The sequence below is a fragment of the Heloderma suspectum genome, chromosome 6, assembly GCF_057233095.1.
Source record: "Heloderma suspectum isolate Gila_16-S chromosome 6, 16-S_ref, whole genome shotgun sequence".
Classification (NCBI taxonomy): domain Eukaryota; kingdom Metazoa; phylum Chordata; class Lepidosauria; order Squamata; family Helodermatidae; genus Heloderma; species Heloderma suspectum.
This window is the reverse complement of record NC_139463.1, coordinates 59,496,248-59,516,267: the sequence shown is the minus strand read 5'-3', so window position 1 is coordinate 59,516,267 and position 20,020 is coordinate 59,496,248. Positions and strand designations below refer to the sequence as shown.

The 20,020-nt window shown below is 49.4% G+C and overlaps 2 protein-coding genes across 2 annotated transcripts; both read left to right on the top strand.

The window, feature by feature from the left end:
• The first annotated feature begins 282 nt into the window (after nt 1–282).
• LOC146340957 (vomeronasal type-2 receptor 26-like) lies at nt 283–16,988 on the top strand. The gene is made up of 8 exons (XM_084804547.1): nt 283–383; nt 1,521–1,590; nt 4,273–4,368; nt 5,797–6,033; nt 7,123–7,414; nt 9,908–10,125; nt 15,611–15,820; nt 16,637–16,988. Exons 3-6 carry the CDS (start codon nt 4,298–4,300, stop codon nt 10,082–10,084), a joined length of 777 nt encoding a protein of 258 aa, XP_084660673.1. The 5' UTR covers nt 283–383; nt 1,521–1,590; nt 4,273–4,297; the 3' UTR covers nt 10,085–10,125; nt 15,611–15,820; nt 16,637–16,988.
• A 135-nt stretch (nt 16,989–17,123) lies between these two features.
• LOC146340956 (vomeronasal type-2 receptor 26-like) lies at nt 17,124–18,053 on the top strand. Its single transcript, XM_084807285.1, has one exon. It carries the CDS (start codon nt 17,124–17,126, stop codon nt 18,051–18,053), a length of 930 nt encoding a protein of 309 aa, XP_084663411.1.
• Nucleotides 18,054–20,020: the final 1,967 nt, after the last annotated feature.

Below are 20,020 nucleotides of genomic sequence, written 5' to 3'. Positions count from 1 at the left end.
AGAGCCCAAAGCACTGGCGATATGTGGCGGAGCTTTATAATAACTCACATGCAGGGTCCAGTTGCACTGCCCGACTGTGTCTGGCGGACTATGCAACAGCGTACATCCCTACTACACACACGCACAATTTTCTATGCATCCCAGTGTACTTCGCAATTGACTGTATATGTGTATCTTTACCCCTCTGAATGTTAGTATGATTCTGATTCCCCAAATGTATGTACAGTTCTAATTCTCTTGATGTGTGCTTTTAATTCATTTTAAATTCTTCTTTCATAAATCAAGGAATTGCTTTCAAAGACCTTGTTGTGGTCTCTCTCTGGACTCCCTCAGCTTTTGGGTTTTCCTGAGCACCAAGAGTTCAATGTGAAAAGATCCCTCTGGTATGTGTTTAGTTTACACTTATGTGATATGCATCTCCACGTAAAATAAAACATACTTCATATCATCAGGGATGCTGACTGACCATCTCCCCATGAGGGAGCATGCTGGGATTGTTTGGTTGGGAAAGCATTCTTGTTGCGGTTAACAGTAAGCAAACACAGAGATCATTGTGTAAAATGATCTAGATTTAAAAAAAAAATATATCTGTGGACTTGAATCAAGGAATTGTGAACTTTCTTTTAGAAAGAACTTTATATACAAACAGAACAAATCAAAACAAAACACAGAAACAATTGTAACATTGGGCTGGGCACTGGCTGGCTGCAGTGCTCAGTTTGGAGGAGGATGCAGTTCCCTCTCTATGGCCTCCACCCTTCTTTGAAGGTCATCACCTGGGTGTAGAAAGAGAAGAATAAAGCACAATGGTAATATGCATCTTGCAGGCAGAGTTGTTAGCTCAGGTGCCATTCTGTAGTACTCCTTACAGGTCCTGCTGAGCCTTCGGACATCTGTCAAGAGACGCCTCAGGAGCACAAGAGGAGGGGCTTCATCTGTGGAAGAAGGGTGGCCTTCCTCCACAGATGCTGCTCCTTTTGCTGCTGGCTCTGGCTGCAGTTGGGGCTCTTGGATCTCCTCCTGGGTCTCCTCCTCTTCCTCCTCCTCTTCTTCCTCTTCCTCTTCCTCTTCCTCTTCCTCCTCCTCCTCCTCCCTCCTCCTCCTCCTCCTCTCTCCTCTCCTCTCCTTTCTCCTCCTCTCTCCTCTCCCTCTCTGCGGGCCTCAGTGCCTCCTCCTCCAGCAAGGCACGATGCGCAGCTGTGGGATGTCACAGTAAAAGAATGAATGCATTTATATATGGGCTGAGTGAACAAAACCACAGTCATTGATTGATCTGTCTATCACCATCCCCACTACCATAAGAACTACGGATTCTGTCCTCCCACCACAAGGTCTAATGATGAGGGGATAATTAGGGAGGCAGATTATACAGTACTGACAGTTTAAGCGTGATGGGGACTGTTGGACTTCTGTAAACATGCACAGGATTGCACTTCTAGTCACCCCATTTCTACATTTGCAATGTCATGATATTTATTTATTCTATTGATGCACTGCATAAATGCCACCTTTTTTCCTAGCTCAAGGAACCCAAGGCGTCTCACATTATCCTCTTCCTCTCCATTTAACGCCCACAACAACAACACAGAGGTAGGCTGGGGCTTTCTGACTGGGCCAAAGTCACCCAGCGAGCTTCTATGGCTGAGTGGACTATACCCAGATCTCCAAGCTCTCCGATGAACACTTGCTCATGAGGTGACTTGAGTGCCAATGTCTTGGTAGAAAGGTGGGGTGGGTGGGGTGCAAAAATTCAGCAATCACTACATGAAGAAGGAAGACGACACCGAGAGGCTGGCCCTGTTGAGGGCTGCTGGGCTGGTGCCAGTCCCCCTGTGTGCACTGCAGAGACCGGCAGCAGCAGCATTTCCCTGGAAATGGACAGCGTGTCAGTGTGTAATATGAGTTGTAGCTAGGCCCGCATAATCCTATGCATGTGGTTGTACAGGAAAAAGCAAGGCAGTTCCCAGCATCCCTTCTTCAACCAGCCAAAGTGGCCGGAAGATGCTGGGACCTTTTTCTGTCCAAGTTCAGCAAGCATAGGATTGCAGGCTAAATGTCAGGATTTATTTGTTTCCGCATGAGACCACAAAGAGATCGCTTCATTTTCGGTACACATCCTTGTCTTCATATTTAGTTAAGCTTGATGATGGGATGGGATAACTACAACTTACCAGGCATATGCCTCTGCGAAAATGGGGGCTGGCCTGCCTTGACCCACACTCTGTGGATGCGCCAGTAGTAGACGGGGGGGGGGGTTTCGACAGTGGTGCCCTCCTCTCAGCAGCAGCCACCCCCTCCCCGATGAAGGACTGCTTCAACGCTTTCCATTCGGACCGCAATTGTCCCGTTGTCCGATGGTGGCCCGCTTGCTCCATCCTCCTCTTTATGCAGCCCCAATAAACTTCTTTAAGGCAGGAGCAGCTGCCAAACAGCGCTCCCACCACCTTGCTGCTCCTAATGTTGATGAGGAGGGCCTTGGTCTCCTCATGGTCCCATCTCCTGCCAAGCACTGGTGCAGCCATTTTAGTGCAGCCACACTACTACACACAAGCACACACACCAGACAGACATGCACAACCACCACTTAACTACACACACACAAACCAAACCAGATAAAACTGCCACAATGCACAACTACGCACACACACACACACACACACCAGACAAAACCACCACAATACACAAGCAACACTGACACAAGCAAATCCAATAAGCACCACCACTAACACACAACCACCACTACACAACAGAACTCCACCCACAAATCACCATGCAGACACAGATGCAGCTGACATTCAGGAAGTTAGCAGGATGTTGACGACAGATTTTGTGGAAGCGGAGCTGCAGGTTGGCAGGACAGCAGTTCGAGACCCGAGTGCTGCGTGACAGAGTGAGCTCCCCGTCTCAGTCCCAGCTTCTGCCAACCTAGCAGTTCGAAAGCAAGAAATTGCAAGTAGATAAATAGGTACCGCCTCGATGGGAAAGGTAACAGTGTTCCATGCACCTTGGTGTTCAGTCATGCCGGCCACATGACCACGGAAGCGTCTTCGCACAGCGCTGGCTCTTCGGCTTAGAAATGGATATGAGCACCACACCCTAGAGTCGGGCACGACTGGTTGGGGACACCTTTACCTTTTACCTTTAGGTTAGCAAGACCAGTAAACGCGAGGAACATCAAGCACAAATACACAGAAATTAATAAAATCACAGTTCCTGTCCCTGTCCGAGAAAACAAGACAGCGGGGGAGCGCACAGAGGGTGGGAAACATTCCGGGCCGTAGTAAAAAAAAATACGTAAACAATTACTAAAATAGCGGGAAAGTTCCGGCCAAGGCAATCACAACAGTGGCGAGTGTGGAGGAAGTTACGGGGGGATTCCCCCCAAGGGAGAAAATACGTAAGCAATCACAACAAACAATGGTGAGTGCGGCGGAAGTTACACACGGTCAATTCCGGCCGACGGAAACTACGTAGATATTTGGGAAGAATAGTCTTTTGCGGAATGGCGGAACGGGACGGGCGGTTGTTGGGCGCGGAGGATTTTTCAATGTTTGCTGCAGATTTATTTACATAACTTCTGAGGCAGAAAAAAACCCAGAGGATTTGGGGAGCTTGCGGCCGGCGGAATGGGACAGAAGACACAAAGTGAGGAAGTCAAGTGGGACGGTATGAGCACAATTCATACATCCCTAACAAACTGAGTTCCAAAAGTTCAAATTCCAGACTTACATCCAAAAATGTGTTTTTGTTGTCAACATTCTAGTAGCTAGAACAAAGGCATCCTAGGCCTCACTTGCTATTTAGAGAAAACTGTCAATGCTGCAGTGATAATAGTTTGCGCCTTTAAGTGCATAGTCCACTGCTGGACCAAAGAGAGTATAAATTTGAGAAAAGCCTTTTGAGGGAGGAATTGTAAAAATGTAACCTAAAAGCCATTGTATGTGCCTTAAGCAGCACGTAGTATTGTAAGAGCCTTTGAATGGACTTGCACTCATGCCTGTGAAAACAACCGTACGATGGGGAAGCCAGACAGCTGCTATCTCTTCTCCTAGCCCACCTTGCAGGGTCATTGGGAGCCCAGAATAAAGGGGAAGTGGGGGGGAACCAGTAGATGGGAAGCCTCCTGTGGCAGCACAATGAGGACCCAAGCAGATGTGTCTGGAAGGGGGGCTCCCTCCACCGTCAAGTTAAGAGAAGGGCTTCCGACTTCCCTCCTGCTGCGGAATCCAAAGGATCCACCGATCGGTCTTCTGTCCTGATTTTTCCATGCAGCCATGAAAAAGGGCAGAGTGGAGGGATGTGCTCGGAGAGATGCCCGTATACAGGGCCAGTCCAAATCCTGGAAAGGATCCGGAATCCAAAGGATCGGTATGTAGTGGGATGAATTGCCAGGTGTGAAGAGAGCCGACAGCTCTGTGCCTTCACCTGTAACAGGACATTCTGCACTAATTGTGTCACAAATATCTCCCCTGTCTCTCCATTTTAAGCTGGAAAATCCTCCTCTTTGGGGCAGAAGAACATGAGGGGAGCCAGTCCCCTTTTTAAAAAATCCAAGCAAACCAGAGAAGGGGGGCTTCCAGATGAGGCTTCCCTTGTGTCCTCATCCTGCCCCAGTCCCTGAATTTTTACAGGGGGTGCAGACATCGTTGTCTTTATCTTGCAACCTCCCACTGTTTTCCCACTGCTCCATCTGAGGGAGATCCATTAAGGAGAGGCGGAAGAGTAGCACTAGGCCTTTGGTGTCTCAGCGCTGAGGCCTCTTCTACAGGTGAATTAGTGCGCTTCAGGGGCCTTCCGTAATCTTCCCTCAGAGTCTCTCTCAGAACGGTTTCTCCTCAGACAGGAGACTGGCTTTCTCCTCCGGTCTCTCCTTCCCCCTGGCCCTGAGGGGCCCATCTCAGAGTCTGTCACTAATGGACCCTATGTATGTATGCCTTGCTTGACAAACTCCCTTGATAGTTGTTTACTGGCTATTCACCCCATAGCCGATAGGACTTAAATGGAAAATGGAGCTCTAAATTGGCTGCATGCTTTTTGTTGTGGGCCAGTAACTTGAAAAGACAGCTGAAGTAGAGAAAAGAAAACTTTAGTAATGAACTTGACAATCTTTTAACCGGGAGGGAAAAGATCAATCCCAAGATAGCAAAATGTTATCTGAACGAACATATATAAACTGTCAAAAGAAATTAGCAGATGGACTGTTCAGCTAACCCTGGAAACTTCCATCTGGCCTGCAAGAGAAACAAATATGCATTTAAGCTTAGACACACAGCTCACATACTACGGTTGCTCCAAGCATCACTGAGCATGACTCTGCCACACCCAGCTCCTCCCTTTCCCCAGATAGCCCAACCTATCTGGGCTAATGAACTTTGGCACAAGATCAGACGCCATCTTGGATTTAGGTCCTCAGCTCCACACAGGCTCAAGGCCAGAACTTGACAACTCAAGTCCAATCTCAGAGCCTGTGTGCCCAACAGAGAAACAATTAAATCTCCCCCCCACCCACTGTGCAAAGGGAGCTCAGTGCTGTGGGGCTGTGGCTATTCTGCCACTCTGGAACTGTTGAAATGACAGTAATTTCTGAGGAACCCCCATGGATTTCCGCCCACCCAACCAAGAACAAAGACATCAAGGAGAAAACATGCTTCATATAAATATGTCCTGAGCCCTTCCATGTGGGGTGGGGTGGTGTCTGATCAATTGAGGGCTGATCATTTCTGGCTACGTTCAAATTCCCCTGCTGGGGCCTGTATATTCAGCTCTTCCTCCGGTTCTGCCTGGTCACTGACCTAGGAGGGAAGTGCTCTCTGTGCCACTGATGATTTCGCTGCTGCTGCTCTGGATGGTGCCTCAGGCCACCCAGAGGATGCTGAGGACCACCTGCCTCTTGACCAGGCCTAAGGAACTACAAGCCTATTACAGCCCCGGAGACCTCATTGTCGGTGGGAATTTACCGGTTGGCATGAATTATTATGAAGAGACTGAGGACTTTAGTGGTTTAGCACCACCAGAACTCCGCACTTCTGCTTTGTAAGTGTCCACAAGAGGGTTATGGGACAGATGTTTGCCTGCTTTGCTCTCAGGTGAGAGGGCTCCTTCCAGGCTGATCCTAATTTGGCATCAACCTGTAATGAGAAGCAGAGAATTGGGGGTCCTTCTTCAGCTGCATAGTAACACAGGAAGCTGCAGTATATCGAGTCAGACCCTCGGTCCATCCAGCCCAAAGTTGTCAGCACTGACTGGCAGCAGCGGCTCTCCAGGGTTTCAGTCAGGAAACTTTCCTGCCTTTTTTTGGAGAAGCTGGGCATTGAACCTGGGACCCTCTGCATGCAAGGGATGCAAAGCTTGTGCTGTGTCGCACTGACCTATGTATGGCCCCATTCTAAGCTGGAGTATGATTCCTCTTTCCCTTTCTGGCAAGATGGATGGTGTGATGGTAGTGACACAGAAACCCTGGGGACTATAATTTCCAGAGATTGGGGGAGCCAAGCTCTGCTGTTGCATCTACTGCTGCAAGGTGAAATATGTGGAAAGGCGTGTGTGTGTGTGTGTGTGTGTGTGTGTAAGGCAGAGAAGGGGCACTTGGAAGTTGGATTTTGTGCATTCAACCAATAGGTTGGGAGGACACTTCATACTTTGTTCCACCAACACTGAAGTCGCTGGATTGTGTCCTCCATGTAACTGAGTTTGGAATAAATAATTTTCAGAGTCTTGAGCCAGAAGCTGGCTTTGCAGTCTCCTCCTCCTCTGAATCGAGCTGAAGGTGGAGGTGACCTGGGGAGGGTTGGCCATCATATCTCCGCTTCCTTGCGAACTGGGAGAACAGGCGACCTGCCCCTAGAGGCTGCTTGGTGAGAGGAGGGTAGGCATAGTGAAAAAATGGTTGGGCTTCATGTTAAGAGTTTCATAATGACCAAGAAATGCCCACCTTTCCACCCCCCGCAGACTTAATGTAAGACAGTGGTGGGGAAGGTTGATTTCTGGGTGAGCTGAAGTAGATGAGCAAACATTTCAGACTCGCAGTTGGGTAATCATAGCAGCAACAAATCTCTCCTCCCCACCTGATATTAAATTATTGTGTATCTTCACTCTCCTCCCAACATAACTCCATCATTGCAGGACGATAATAAAACACTACCACCAAGTCCTGGCCTTGGCGTTCGCCATGAAGGAGATCCACAAGGACAGAATTCTCCTCCCCAACCACACCCTTGGCTTTCGCATCTATGACCACAGCAACATCGCAAGATGGATCCACTTGAACAGCCTGTCTCTGCTGTCCACACGGGGGCAAATGTCTCCTAATTATAAATGTGACAAGCAAGATGAGCTGCTCTCCGTTATTGGGGGTCTCGATTCCAAATCCTCAAGGGAGATTGCTTCCTTAATGGGCACCTTCAAGATCCCACAGGTAAGGGGATTCGTTTGGGAAGAGATGTGGGGGATCTGCAGAACTCAGGAACTCTGAGCTGCAGAGGCCAATCTCTGAAACCATTTTCCCCCATGCAGCAGGTGTGTTGCCTTGATTTTGGATGGGTGGAGTAGGAGGCATTCTGACTTTGGCTAACCTGCCCAAAGATTACCTTGGTCGTATCCAGGAATCTCAGGGGGCTATTGTTTGACTTTTCCCAATCAGCAATGGGTCTGTTACTTCAGAAAAATCTTTGGATTGGGAGTAAAAAATGGAGTCTTGCAATACCTTAAAGATTCACAAACAAACCTCCTCCTAAAGGAGAAATAACTGAGGACAAGGAGATTTCAGAGAAGCTGCATGAATTCTTTTCATCTGTCTTCACTGCAGAAGATATAGGACAGATACCTGTGCCTGAACGGATGTTTTCAAGAATGGGGTCTGAGGAACTGAGACAAATAGTGGTGACCAGAGAGGAAGTTCTCAACCTTATTGATAAATTGAAAGCAAATAAATTCATAGGGCCCAGGTGGTATCCATCCTAGAGTTCTCAAAGAATTGAAATATGAAATGGCTCATTTTCTAGCCAAAGTATGCAACATCTCCCTAAGATCAGCCTTTGTACCAGAGGACTGGAAGATGGCCAATGTAACACCAATTTTTAAAACGGGATCCAGGGGCAATCTGGGAAATCTCAGGCCAGTTAGCTTAAGGCTTATTCTGGGTAAATTGGTTGAAAGCATTATGAAAGATAAAATTAGCAAGCCTCTAGTAGGACAAGCCCTACTGGAAAAGAATCAGCACGGCTGCTGCAAAGGTAAGTCCTGTCTCAGTAACCATTTAGAGTTCTTTGAGAGTTTCAATAGACGTGTAGACAAGAGTGACCCATTAGACATCATCTGCATGTACTTCCAAAAAGATTTTGACAAAGTCCCTCATGAAAGACTCCTGCGCAAACTTAGCTGTCATGGAAGAAGAGGACGGCTCTTCTTATGGATCAGTACCTTGTTTAATAACAGGAAGCAGAGAATAGGAATAAATGGTAAATTCCGCCAATGGATGGATGTAAATAGTGGAGACCCACTAGGGATGTACAAAAGGGACTTACCTTGTCCCACAGCTTTTTTCGCGGTGGGGGGGAGGTGCTTCGCTTCTCCCCCCGAAGTTCATGCGAGGGGAGGGTGTCTTCCCGCCTCGCCCGGCCGAAATTCAGGCCGGGGAGAAGCGCCCCGTCTCCCCGGCCGCGAACTTCAAAAGAAAAATAAAGAAAAAAAAAAAGCCCCGTGATAGGCTACATAATGATTTACGTAGCCTATCATGGCTAGATCTGCAAAGTCAGCTGTGATAGGCTACCTGAATCGTCACGTAGCCTATCACGGATGACTTAAAAAAAAAAAAAAGCGTGTACGCAAATGGTGGCCCCCATAGGGAGCCGCCATTCGCGTTTCTTATTTGGTCCCTGTAGTCTACGTAAAGATTTACGTAGACTACGGTGAAAATAAGGGCAACGCTATTTGCGTATGCGTGGTTTTTTCTTTCTTTCACTCAGCCATGATAGGCTACGTAAACATTTACGTAGCCTATCATGGCTGACTGCATGGATACAAACGCAGTCCCAGCTGTCCCAGATACATTTGCAGTCCCAGCAGGACAGGATTCACGGCGGGAGGGATGGGGCGCCTCCCCCCAGCCAGAATTTTTGGGGGGACGGACGGGGCACCTCCCCCCCAGCCAGAATTTCAGGGGGGAAGGATGGGACGCCTCCCCCCCGGCCAGAATTTTGGGGGGAGGGACGGAGCGCCTCCTTCCCACCGTGAATCAAATTTTGTCACAGGTAAGTGACTTTTGTACATCCCTAAAAATTCTTCTTTCAGCTCGGTTATGGTTTGGCTGACCCTGTTCAGGAAGAAAAAACAGAATTTCCTTCCTTCTACCGGATTGATACTAACGAACTTGCTCAATATGTGGGCCTTGTCCGGCTGCTTCTGTATTTCCATTGGAACTGGATTGGGCTGGTTGCCTTGACTCAGGAGAGAGGTGAAAATTTCATCCAGACCCTGACACCAATGCTCAACCAGAAGGACATCTGTGTGGCCTTCACTGACATGTTCGACCCAACAAACCCTCTCCTTGTACAACAAGCATATCTTGGATCTATTCCTAGTGCTTGGTTTGAACCCCAAGTGATTATTGTCTTTGGGGACACCAACGTTTTACACATATTAAGAGTGTTCTTGGCTATTCATGAAGAAAAGACCAAGACCCCATTTAGAAAGGTTTGGATCCTGACAGCCCATTGGGAAACTTCTGCAGAAGGACAAAATTTATACGAGGCCAAAGACTTCCATGGTGCTTTGCACTTCAGAATCCACAGCAGGGATGTGCCATTATTCCCACATTTCCTCTGGGCCTTAAATCCACACCGACCACAAGGAGATGTATTTCTCCAACAATGGTGGGGACTCACCTTTAACTGTGACTTTCTGAAACCAGGAGAAATCTCTCCGTGGGGATGGAGGAACTGCACTGGGGAGGAGAAGGCACGGGACCTGCAGAGCCATATCCTTGCAAGGACCATGTCCAGTTACAGCTACAGTATCTACAATGCTGTCTATTCCATTGCACACACGTTACATGCTGTGTCCTCATCTGGATCCAAACATGCATTGAGAGGGGGAGGCAAGAGGCTGCTGAATCTTCAGCCATGGCAGGTAATGTCCTCGTTGAGAGTTGACAATCTTATAATAGGTTCCTTGGTTGTTTCTTGGTGGTCTGAACCTGGAAGCAAAGGATGAGCCTAGGAGAAGGGTTGTTTGTCCATTCTAAAGGTCCCAATAGAGACATTCCCCATAGATATTCTTTCATGGCCATCATTTCCCTTAAAGAGCACGAGGAAGTGAATAAAAAGCAGTGGAGGAGGACAAATCAAGCAAGCTGTCACCCAATACATAGTATTCTTCTCCCCACCCCTCAACTCCAGGAGCAAAAAACAGGCAGCTTCTCGGGACCCCGCTGCCCCATGTTCATTCTTGCCAGTCAGCATAAGGACACCTCAGGTCTTGTGCGCCTTGACGGCACCACCCTACTACTTCTGGTATACACTAGGGATGTAAGAAAGGGACTTACCTTGTCCCGCAGCTTTTTTCGCAGTGGGTGGGAGGCGCTTCGCTTCTCTCCCTGAAGTTCATGCGAGCGGGGGGTGTCTTCCCGCCTCGCCCGGCTGAAATTCAGGCTGGGGAGGAGGCTTCCCACCTCGCCCGGCCGAAATTCAGGCCGGGGAGGAGGCGCCTCGCCTCGCCTGGCCGTGAACTCAAAAGTTAAAAAAAAAAAAGCCCCCGTGATAGGCTACGTGACGATTAACGTAGCCTATCATGGCTAGATCTGCAAAGTCAGCCGTGATAGGCTACGTTAATCGTCACGTAGCCTATCACAGGTGACTTAAAAAAAAAAAAAGCGCGTATGCAAATGGCTGCCCCCATAGGGAGCCGCCATTCGTGTTCCTTATTTTTCGCCGTAGTCTACGTAAATCTTTACGTAGACTACAGCAACCAAATAAGGAACTGGAATGGCGGCTCCCTATGGGGGCCGCCATTAGCCGTACGTGGTTTTATTTTATTTTTTTTTAAGTCACCCATGATAGGCTACGTGACGATTTACGTAGCCTATCACGGCTTAGGGGTGCACGAAAGTCACTTACCTGTCCTCGAGCTTTTTGTGGTGGGGGGAGGCGCTTCGCTGCTCCCCCCGCTAAGTTCAGGCCGGGGGGAGAGGCTTCCCGCCTCGCCCGGCCGAAATTCAGGCCGGGGAGGACGCGCCTCGCCCGGCTGCGAACTAAAAAGTTAAAAAAAAAACGCCGCCGTGATAGGCTACATGACGATTAACGTAGCCTATCACGGCTGACTTTGCAGATCTAGCCGTGACAGGCTATGTTAATCGTCACATAGCCTATCACGGGGGCGTTTTTTTTTTTTTACTTTTCTTGGAATGGCGGCGGCGGCAGCCGGTCGAAAGACCGGTTGCCGCCCCCGCCCCTGTCAAAGCCCTACTGAACCGCCGCTGCGACCCGCCACCGGGAGCGACATTCGGGAAAGGTAAGTCCCATCCCGGGAGGGCGGGGGGGAGAATTTCTCCCAGAAACTACTTCGGGGGGCTGAATACGTTGGCACTCGTCCCCCGAAGTTTCGGCGAGAAATTCTCTGACACCCCTAGTATACACACAAAGATAGGAACATGGCTTGTAGCAAGTAGACACCAAAGAAAAATGAGCAAACCACTGGGCAAGCATATTTGCCAGGGCCTGCAGAGCCAGGGCCTGCAGGAGAGGCCACCACCACCACCGGGGTAGAGCCGGGCCTGCTGCCGCCGGGCCTGCTGCCGCCGCCGCCATCACCAGGCCTTCCCTGGAGACTTCTGCCTGGAGGACCGCCAGTCCCTGCAGGACCAGGCACCCAGGTACCGCGCCAGCTGTGCTGCTCCACCTGCCCTCCCTGGAGGGGCTACATAAGCTGGCTGGCTGAGGTGGCCTGGGAGAGCCAGGGCCTGCAGGAGAGGCCACCACCACCACCACCGGGGAAGAGGTGGGCCTGCTGCCGCCGGGCCTGCTGCCGCCGGGCCTGCTGCCGCCGCCGCCACCACCACCACCACCACCACCACCACCAGGCCTTCCCTGGAGACTTCTGCTTGGCAGACTGCCAGTCCCTGAAGGACCAGGCCCCCAGGTACCGAGCCAGCTGTGCTGCTCCACCTGCCCTCCCTGGAGGGGCTACATAAGCTGGCAGGCTGAGGCGGGCCTGCTGCTGCTGGGCCTGCGGCGGCGGCGGCTGCTGCTGCTGCTGCTGCTGCGGCTGCGGCTGCCACCACCGCCACCACCACCACCACCACCACCACCACCTGGCCTTCCCTGTGGACTCTGGCCTGGCATTATTTTTAAGGGGATTTTTAATTGTTTTGTGTGTGTGTGTGTTTTCTTTTTCCTGGGGGATTTTGTTGTGGTTTTAGGGGCATGTGTCCACCTCATAGGCGGGAGCAAGGGGGCATGTGTCCACCTGATGGAGGCAGTGGGGGGAGTGTTGGAGGCCAGAAGATACCGAGGCTGGGTGGCAGGCGCTGGCGGAGTGCTAGGGGCAGGCCATGCCAGGTAAGGGGAGCAAGGGAGAGATGTGAAAATATCTGTCCCCTGCTCTGGGCCTGTCCAGAGCCAAAGGATGGCTGGGGGAGGCATGACCCCATCTTCTGGCCTTCGTTTGCTGCTCTGCAATGCCAGGTCTGTTACCCAGAAAACCTCCCTCAACCATGACATGATCCTGGATGAGGGTGCAGACCAAGCTTGCTGAGTGCATGTACTGGAGGTTGGGCCCGAAGGGCAGTCTGGGGATTCTGCTCATGTACCGTCCACCCCGCTGCACGACTGACTCCCTGGCCGAGGTGCTTGAGGTAGTCTCTTATGTGCGTGTACAGTCCCCTAACTTACTGGTGTTGGGGGACTTCAATGTACATTCGGAGGCCAACGTCACAGGAGCACCTCGGGACTTCATGGAGACCATGGCCTCCTGGGAGCTGCACCATATTCTAACTGGGCCCACCCATGTAGCCGGTCATGCACTAGACCTTGTGTTTGTTTCTGGAGAAGCGGGGAGTGATCTGGAAGTCAAGGGTTTATCCACCACCCCCTTGTCATAGTCAGATCACTATCTGGTGACGTTGGACTTCTCGGTTCCACAACCTCTCCGCAGGGGTGGAGGATCCATTAAAATGGTCCGCCCCAGGCGTCTTATGGATCCAAATGGATTCCTGAACATGCTTGGGGATTCTCTGGGGCACGCCAACAGCCACTTGGTCAAGACCCTGGTGGGTGGCTGGAATGCCGCAATTGCTGGGGCATTAGATCAGGTGGCTCCGAAACACCCTCTCCCCTAGAACAGGGCTCGGACTGCACCATGGTTCAATCCGCGGTTACGAGCTCTGAAACAGGTGGTGAGACAGCTAGAGCGCTGGTGGTGGAAGTCTAGCTCCAAAGACGATCAGCCACGGGCTAGAGCTGTATCTTCAGCCTATCACGTGGCGGTGAAGGCAGCAAAAAAGGAATATTATGCTGCCTCCATCGCATCTGCAGAGTGCTGCCCCAGGAGGCTGTTCCAAGTGGTCCGGAGCCTGGTCGGTCCTGTGGCTCCAGAACCACTGGAGCATTCTAAGGCCTCCTGTGAGGACTTGGCAAGGCACTTTGCAGATAAAATTGATCAGATTAGGTGTGTTACTCTGCACGCTGTAGATACAGTTAGTGAGCAAGAGGCGGCCTGTGGCAAACCGGTTTTGTGGGATTGGTTCCAGCTTCTTCCTCCTGATGAAGTGGACAAGGTGCTTTCATCGGTCCAGCTGACCACCTGCTTACTTGATCCTTGCCCATCTTGGCTCATTATGAGCTGCAGAGAGAGACTGGGTGAGGGGATCAAGGCGGTGGTGAACGCCTCCCTTGAGGAGGGAGTGATGCCATCAGCCCTCAAGGAGGCAGTGATAAGACCGCTCTTAAAGAAGCTCTCCTTGGATCCTCAAGTTTTGAACAACTTTCGCCCAGTCTCAAATCTGCCATTTTTGGGCAAGGTGATTGAGCGGGTGGTGGCGGTGCAGTTGAAGGCACACTTGGAAGAAACTGATTATCTAGACCCATTTCAGTCGGGCTTCAGGCCTGGGCATGGGACAGAAACGGCCTTGGTCGCCTTGGTGGATGATATGAGGAGGGCTCTGGATAGGGGTGAATGCTCCTTCCTTGTTCTCCTCGACCTCTCAGCGGCTTTCGATACCATTGACCACGGTATCCTCCTGGACCGCCTGGAGGGGTTGGGCATTGGGGACACCGTATTGTGGTGGTTCCGGTCCTTCCTCTCCGGCAGGTACCAGAGGGTAGCACTGGGAGAGGAGGTTTCAGACCCATGGCCACTTACTTGTGGGGTGCCACAGGGTTCCATCCTCTCCCCGATGCTATTTAACATCTATGTGAAGCCGCTGGGGGCTATCATCAGGAGGTTTGGGGTGCAGTGTCATCAATATGCGGATGACACGCAGCTCTACCTCTCGTTTAAATCTTCACCAAGGTTGGCTGTAGAATCCCTGTCCAAATGTCTGTAGACGGTGAGTGGCTGGATGGGGAGGAATAGGCTGAAGCTGAACCCTGACAAGACTGAGGTACTTTTGGTGGGAGACAAGAGGAGGCTGGGGGATGTTGACCTGGTGTTGAATGGGGTACGGCTACCCTTGAAAGACCAGGTCCGCAGCCTGGGGGTCATTTTGGACTCCCAGCTGTCCATGGAGGCTCAGGTATCAGCTGTGAGCCGGACAGCGCTGTATCAACTCCATCTGATACGGCGGCTGCGCCCCTTCCTTCCCGACCATCTGCTCCCATCGGTAGTACATGCCCTGGTCTCCTCTCGTTTAGACTACTGTAATGCGCTCTATGTGGGGTTACCCTTGAAGACGGTTCGGAAACTGCAGCTGGTACAGAACGCGGCGGCTCGCCTGATTAAAGGCAGCCACTGGCGTGATCACATCACTCCAGTGCTGAAGGAGTTGCACTTGTTACCAGTTGTTTTCCGGGCCAAATTCAAGGTGTTGATTTTGACCATTAAAACCCTATATGGTTCTGGCCCAGCCTATATTAAGGAGTGCCTCCAGCAACACCAGACAGGCCGCTTAACAAGATCAGCCTCAGATGGCCTTCTCTCTGTCCCATCAGCCAGGACAGCTAGACTGGTGGGGACAAGGGAGAGGGCCTTTTCTGTGGTGGCCCCCACTCTGTAGAACTCCCTCCCTAGGGAACTCCGTCATGCCCCCACTTTAATGAGCTTCCGTTGTGCATTAAAAACGTTGTTGTTCAGGCAGGCATTTGGGGTGGGTTAGGGTATTTTAGAAATGTTTTTATTGTAGAATTTTATTGTTTTAAACTGTTTTTATTGTATGTTGTACATCGCCCAGAGTGGCTGGGTGACCAGCCAGATGGGTGATTAATAAATTTAATAATAATAATAAATAAATAAATAAAATTTGAGCAATTGCCCAGTGAAGCCATCTGAATGCACCTTCAGTGTTCATCAAAACAATGGAGTAAAGAAAAGAAGTCTCTAACTTGATGGCAGTCACAGAATGTCAGAATACACCAGAACTCACTCACCATTACCGTGTTTATAATTCTCACTTCCATTTCAGATTCTTGCCTCTTTGAGGAATGTTCGGTTTAACAACAGTGCTGGAGATGAAGTCTCTTTCTTTCAAAAGGGAGAGAGATACGATATTGTGAATTGGATTTTCTTCCCAAATGAATCTTTAGCTCACACCAAAGTTGGACAGATGGATCCGGAAGCTGTGACTGACCAGGATTTCACCATTCACGCTGATGCAATCGTGTGGGCTACAGAGGTGGGTTTGAAGTGAATGTCATGGGGGCCATAAAGAATGCTGCACTTCTATGGCTTGAGAACAGAAGGTACCTTTCTTGATGAGACCAAAGGCCTATTGAGTGCAGGAAGGGGTCCTTCTCCAGTGAGAAAGAGCCATCTTTGCATGCAAATTCCCAGTTTGAGTCCTTGGCATCTCCAGATATGGCTGGAAAAAGGCCCCGTTCTTGAAGCTTGGAGAGCGACTTCCACTCAGTGCAGACAATAGTAGGCGAGGTATAGGGATGTACGAATCCCTTACCTTGCTGTCCGTGGGGGGGGCGCCGGGGGGGGAAGCGATCTGTTCCTCCCCTGCCAGAATCCTCGCCGGCTGCCCCACTCTGCATTGACTTCGGGGAGCCGCCGGCCAGCTCCAAAACCGCAGCAGGGACTTTGGAGCTGGGACGCAAATACGCCGTTTGTGTCCCTGTTTTTTCACACAATAGGCTATGTAAGATGTACATATCCTATTACGTCAAATAGCTGGGACGAAAGTGGTGTAGCAGACTCCTCGCTGGGGTCTGTGGAGGATTTCTCCAGCATCCCTAGAAGGCAGAGAAAGGGTCTGATGCAGTAGGAGGCAGCTTCATGTTTTTGCATCTGTATGAGCATGTATATCTCCATCAGCTTCCATTACGATGATTCTAAGTAACCTGCAGAAATCCAGAAAAGATTCAGACTTTCTCAACTGGTGATCCTATCCATTGTGTATTGGGAAACTCTGTTGAGTAACTCTGTCCTATTTTGGTGCAACTTCCATTGCATGTAAAAACTCAACTATTTCTGTCTCCCCTTTTAGGTGCCTCCCTCTGCGAGGTGTGTGGAACGGTGCTCTCCAGGGCACCAGAGAAAAGTTCCAGAGGGGAAGCCGGTTTGCTGCTACAGATGTGACCGTTGCCCAGAAGGGACGATTTCTAACTGGACAGGTAGCTCAAGCATTGAGAGCCTTGTTCAATTGCAGAGCATACCGGGGTTAGCATGGGAAGATCATGAGCAAAGAGAAGACACAGCCATTTAACCTATGAACAGTTTCTCCATAAAAACCATTGGGGAATGGGGATTGAATAACTCGGTGGTTTCCTGTTTTGCAAACTATTCACAATTTCCTGAAGACACCTTCTATTTAAACAATAAAGAATAATAATATCCTGAAATACTTGCCTTGGCTCACCTTTCCATGCATAGTGTTTTCAACACCATGTTTCCAGTCTTGGTTGTTTGGGCATTAAACATGAAGCTGAACAGGGATTAGTTTGCACTGTCTGTACAAAAAGAACATCTATGCCATGTTTGAGATACTTTTCCTCATTCCAGATGCAGATCACTGTGACCCGTGCCCGGAAGATCAACACCCAAACAGCAACCAAGGCCACTGTTTTCCCAAGAAGACCCACTTCCTTTCCTATCAGGAGACACTGGGGTTCATTTTAGCTTCTCTGGCTCTTTTCCTCTCTCTCATTACATCTGTAGTGCTGGCCACCTTCATTCTACACCGTGACACACCCATCGTCAAAGCCAACAACCGAGACCTCACCTATGTCTTCCTTCTTTCTCTCCTGCTCTGTTTCTTCAGCTGCTTTCTGTTCATCGGTCGCCCCACGAAGGTCACGTGTCTTCTACGTCAAACTGCTTTTGGCATCATTTTCTCCATTGCCATTTCTTCTGTGCTTGCAAAAACTGTCACAGTGGTTCTGGCCTTCATGGCCACCAAGCCAGGAAACATGGCCAGAAAACTCTTGGGAACACAACTACCAAATTCCATTGTCCTGGCCTGTGCCCTCATCCAAGCAATTATCTGTGCTTTCTGGCTGGTGACCTCTCCCCCATTCCCAGTCTTGGACTTCCATTCCCTGGCTGGAGAAATCATCGTCGAATGTAATGAAGGCTCAGTCACTATGTTTTACACTGTCCTGGGTTACATGGGTTTTCTGGCTGTCGTCAGCTTCATGGTGGCTTTCCTAGCCAGAAAACTGCCTGACGCCTTCAATGAAGCCAAGTTTATCACCTTCAGCATGCTGGTGTTTTGCAGTGTTTGGGTGTCCTTTGTGCCCACCTACCTGAGCACCAAGGGGAAGTCCATGGTGGCTGTGGAGGTCTTCTCCATCTTGGCCTCTGGGGCTGGTCTCCTGGCTTTCATCTTCCTCCCCAAATGCTACATTATAGTGTTGAGGCCCAGTCTCAACTGTAAAGATCATGTAATCAGGAGAAGGATTTAGGGTGTCTATCACTTTGAAACATGCCCTGCTACTATAGTTTCCTGTCAAGTACACGTGTAAGAAGGCCAATAACATTGTTGAAAGTGCTGAGTTATTCCTTAAGCTACGGGATCCTTTCCACACTGGGCTTTTGCTCTTTCCCACTCAACTGGAAGTGGACTTAAAGGTTGTCTGTATGGCATTATATTGCTCCTAGATATCTTTCAACCATATTTTTTTTTTAAAAAATCATGCCATCACATTATCAGGAATTAGTGTTACATATCATGAATTATAGGTACAACAGAGAGTTGCAGTATGATTGAGGGTTAGGCTCACTTCCGAGATACTCTAAATTGTACGGATCTGACTTCCACTATTAGGAGAACATTCTTCTCTCCTCCATGCCATTCTCCGTTCTGCTCACTGGATTGGTATTCGGTAGGATAGGTTTCATTTCATTTTATTGGCCACTGTTGAGGCATTTGAAACTTGAGTTCCTTCAAAGAGGAAACATGGCGGTATATAAATGTGATACTAAATGAAAATGAATAAAATAAATTGTGTTCATGTTTCAGTACTTCTCCAAACCTGTTTCCTTCCAGAATGCTCATACTTCTCCTTTGTTTCTCAGGAGCCCCATTGTGGCTTGGTTGTTGTTGGCACTTGCCCCCTGAGCTCACTTTTAGAGGGAGTGATACTAGCAGCAAGAACACATTATGGTCAATGTCAGTGACACCCATATTTGCAGAGCTGGAATGTAAAATGTATGAATATGCTGTTGTGGAAAAATGGAAAGTTAGGGTGAGAGAGGAGACAACAGTAACAGATTCCTTCAAAATCAGGGCTCTTTTATTGAACATTGGAAAAATAACAATGCTCCACTTTGTTATAGCAGGCCCGGTTGTGGCTCCTGTTAGATAAGGTGTCAGGGACAAAACAGGGTCCCGTAATGTGGAATGGAAATCAGGCAGCTGGGTTGTTCTAAGCTTTATAAAATCTAAAAGATTTCACCATCCTTCCTGAAATTTGCAGGTGCCAGAAAGACATGTTTGTTTTAAGGAGAGGAACCTGTGATTACAATACATAGTTTTTTTAAAAAACTCCCTGCTAATTCATTTTCCAGTCAATCACTCACAATTCAGCTTCCTATTTGTTCCCACAGGATTTATTGTGATCCCAATTTTTTTTATTTTAAAATAAAACCTTCTAGTTCACTTCTGTATTGCTGTATATTTTTATACTGACTGGAAGGAATGGTGTTTTGTTTGTTAGCTTAAAGTTCTGGAAGGGTTTAGTATTATTTTTGGGGTTGGGGTTGGTCTGAATGACCTTTGGGGATACTTTTTCGCCCAAAGACTCTGAGCGCAAAGAGAAACTCCCTCCCAACTGTGTAAGTCTTGGTTCTAAGATTTCCTTAGGCAGAGTAGATGTCTGGAGGCAAGCGCTCTTAATGACACGACAAGGGACAGATGATAGTCTGCAGCCTACTGTTGGTGTGTTTCAATGGGAGATGGGATGGGCGAAGACATTGTTGGTGGGCAGAGGTGGCATGGCTCATCTTTTCTTTCCCCTCACTGAACTCTTCTGGAGGAGGGTGACTGTTCTCTTTCTCTCTCCCTGAGGAATATCCTGATTGCCTTTGGTGTGAGAATAGAAACCAGCGAAGCTCCTGTGTGTCTTGGACAGTCTGTGCTGTAAGTAGGTCCGAAAAGGAGGTAGAGGGTTGACTTTGCTCTCTGCAGTAAATCCTGTTGGACTCAGGGGTTCCCCTGGACATTGGAAGGGGAACAGGGCCCTGTTGGAGTGCTAATGTTGTGGTTCATCACCTTATACTCACCCTGTATTTAGGCTAGGGATGGGGGAGAATTTCTTTCGGGAAAGTGTTTGGCCCCCCGAAGTAGTTTCAGGGAGAAATTATCCGCACCCCCCCACCCCCCAACCCCCACCCCCCCCCCAGGATGGGACTTACCTTTCCCGAATGTCCC

Excerpts from the sequence above, each read along its gene's own strand:
- LOC146340957 (XM_084804547.1), top strand. The coding sequence starts at position 4,298 with ATGTGCTCGGAGAGATGCCCGTATACAGGGCCAGTCCAAATCCTGGAA. Across the intron at positions 4,369-5,796 it reads ATCCGGAATCCAAAGGATCG|GAGGGAAGTGCTCTCTGTGC; the intron begins GTATGTAGTGGG and ends TCACTGACCTAG. Across the intron at positions 6,034-7,122 it reads GAACTCCGCACTTCTGCTTT|GACGATAATAAAACACTACC; the intron begins GTAAGTGTCCAC and ends CCATCATTGCAG.
- LOC146340956 (XM_084807285.1), top strand. The coding sequence starts at position 17,124 with ATGTTTGAGATACTTTTCCTCATTCCAGATGCAGATCACTGTGACCCG.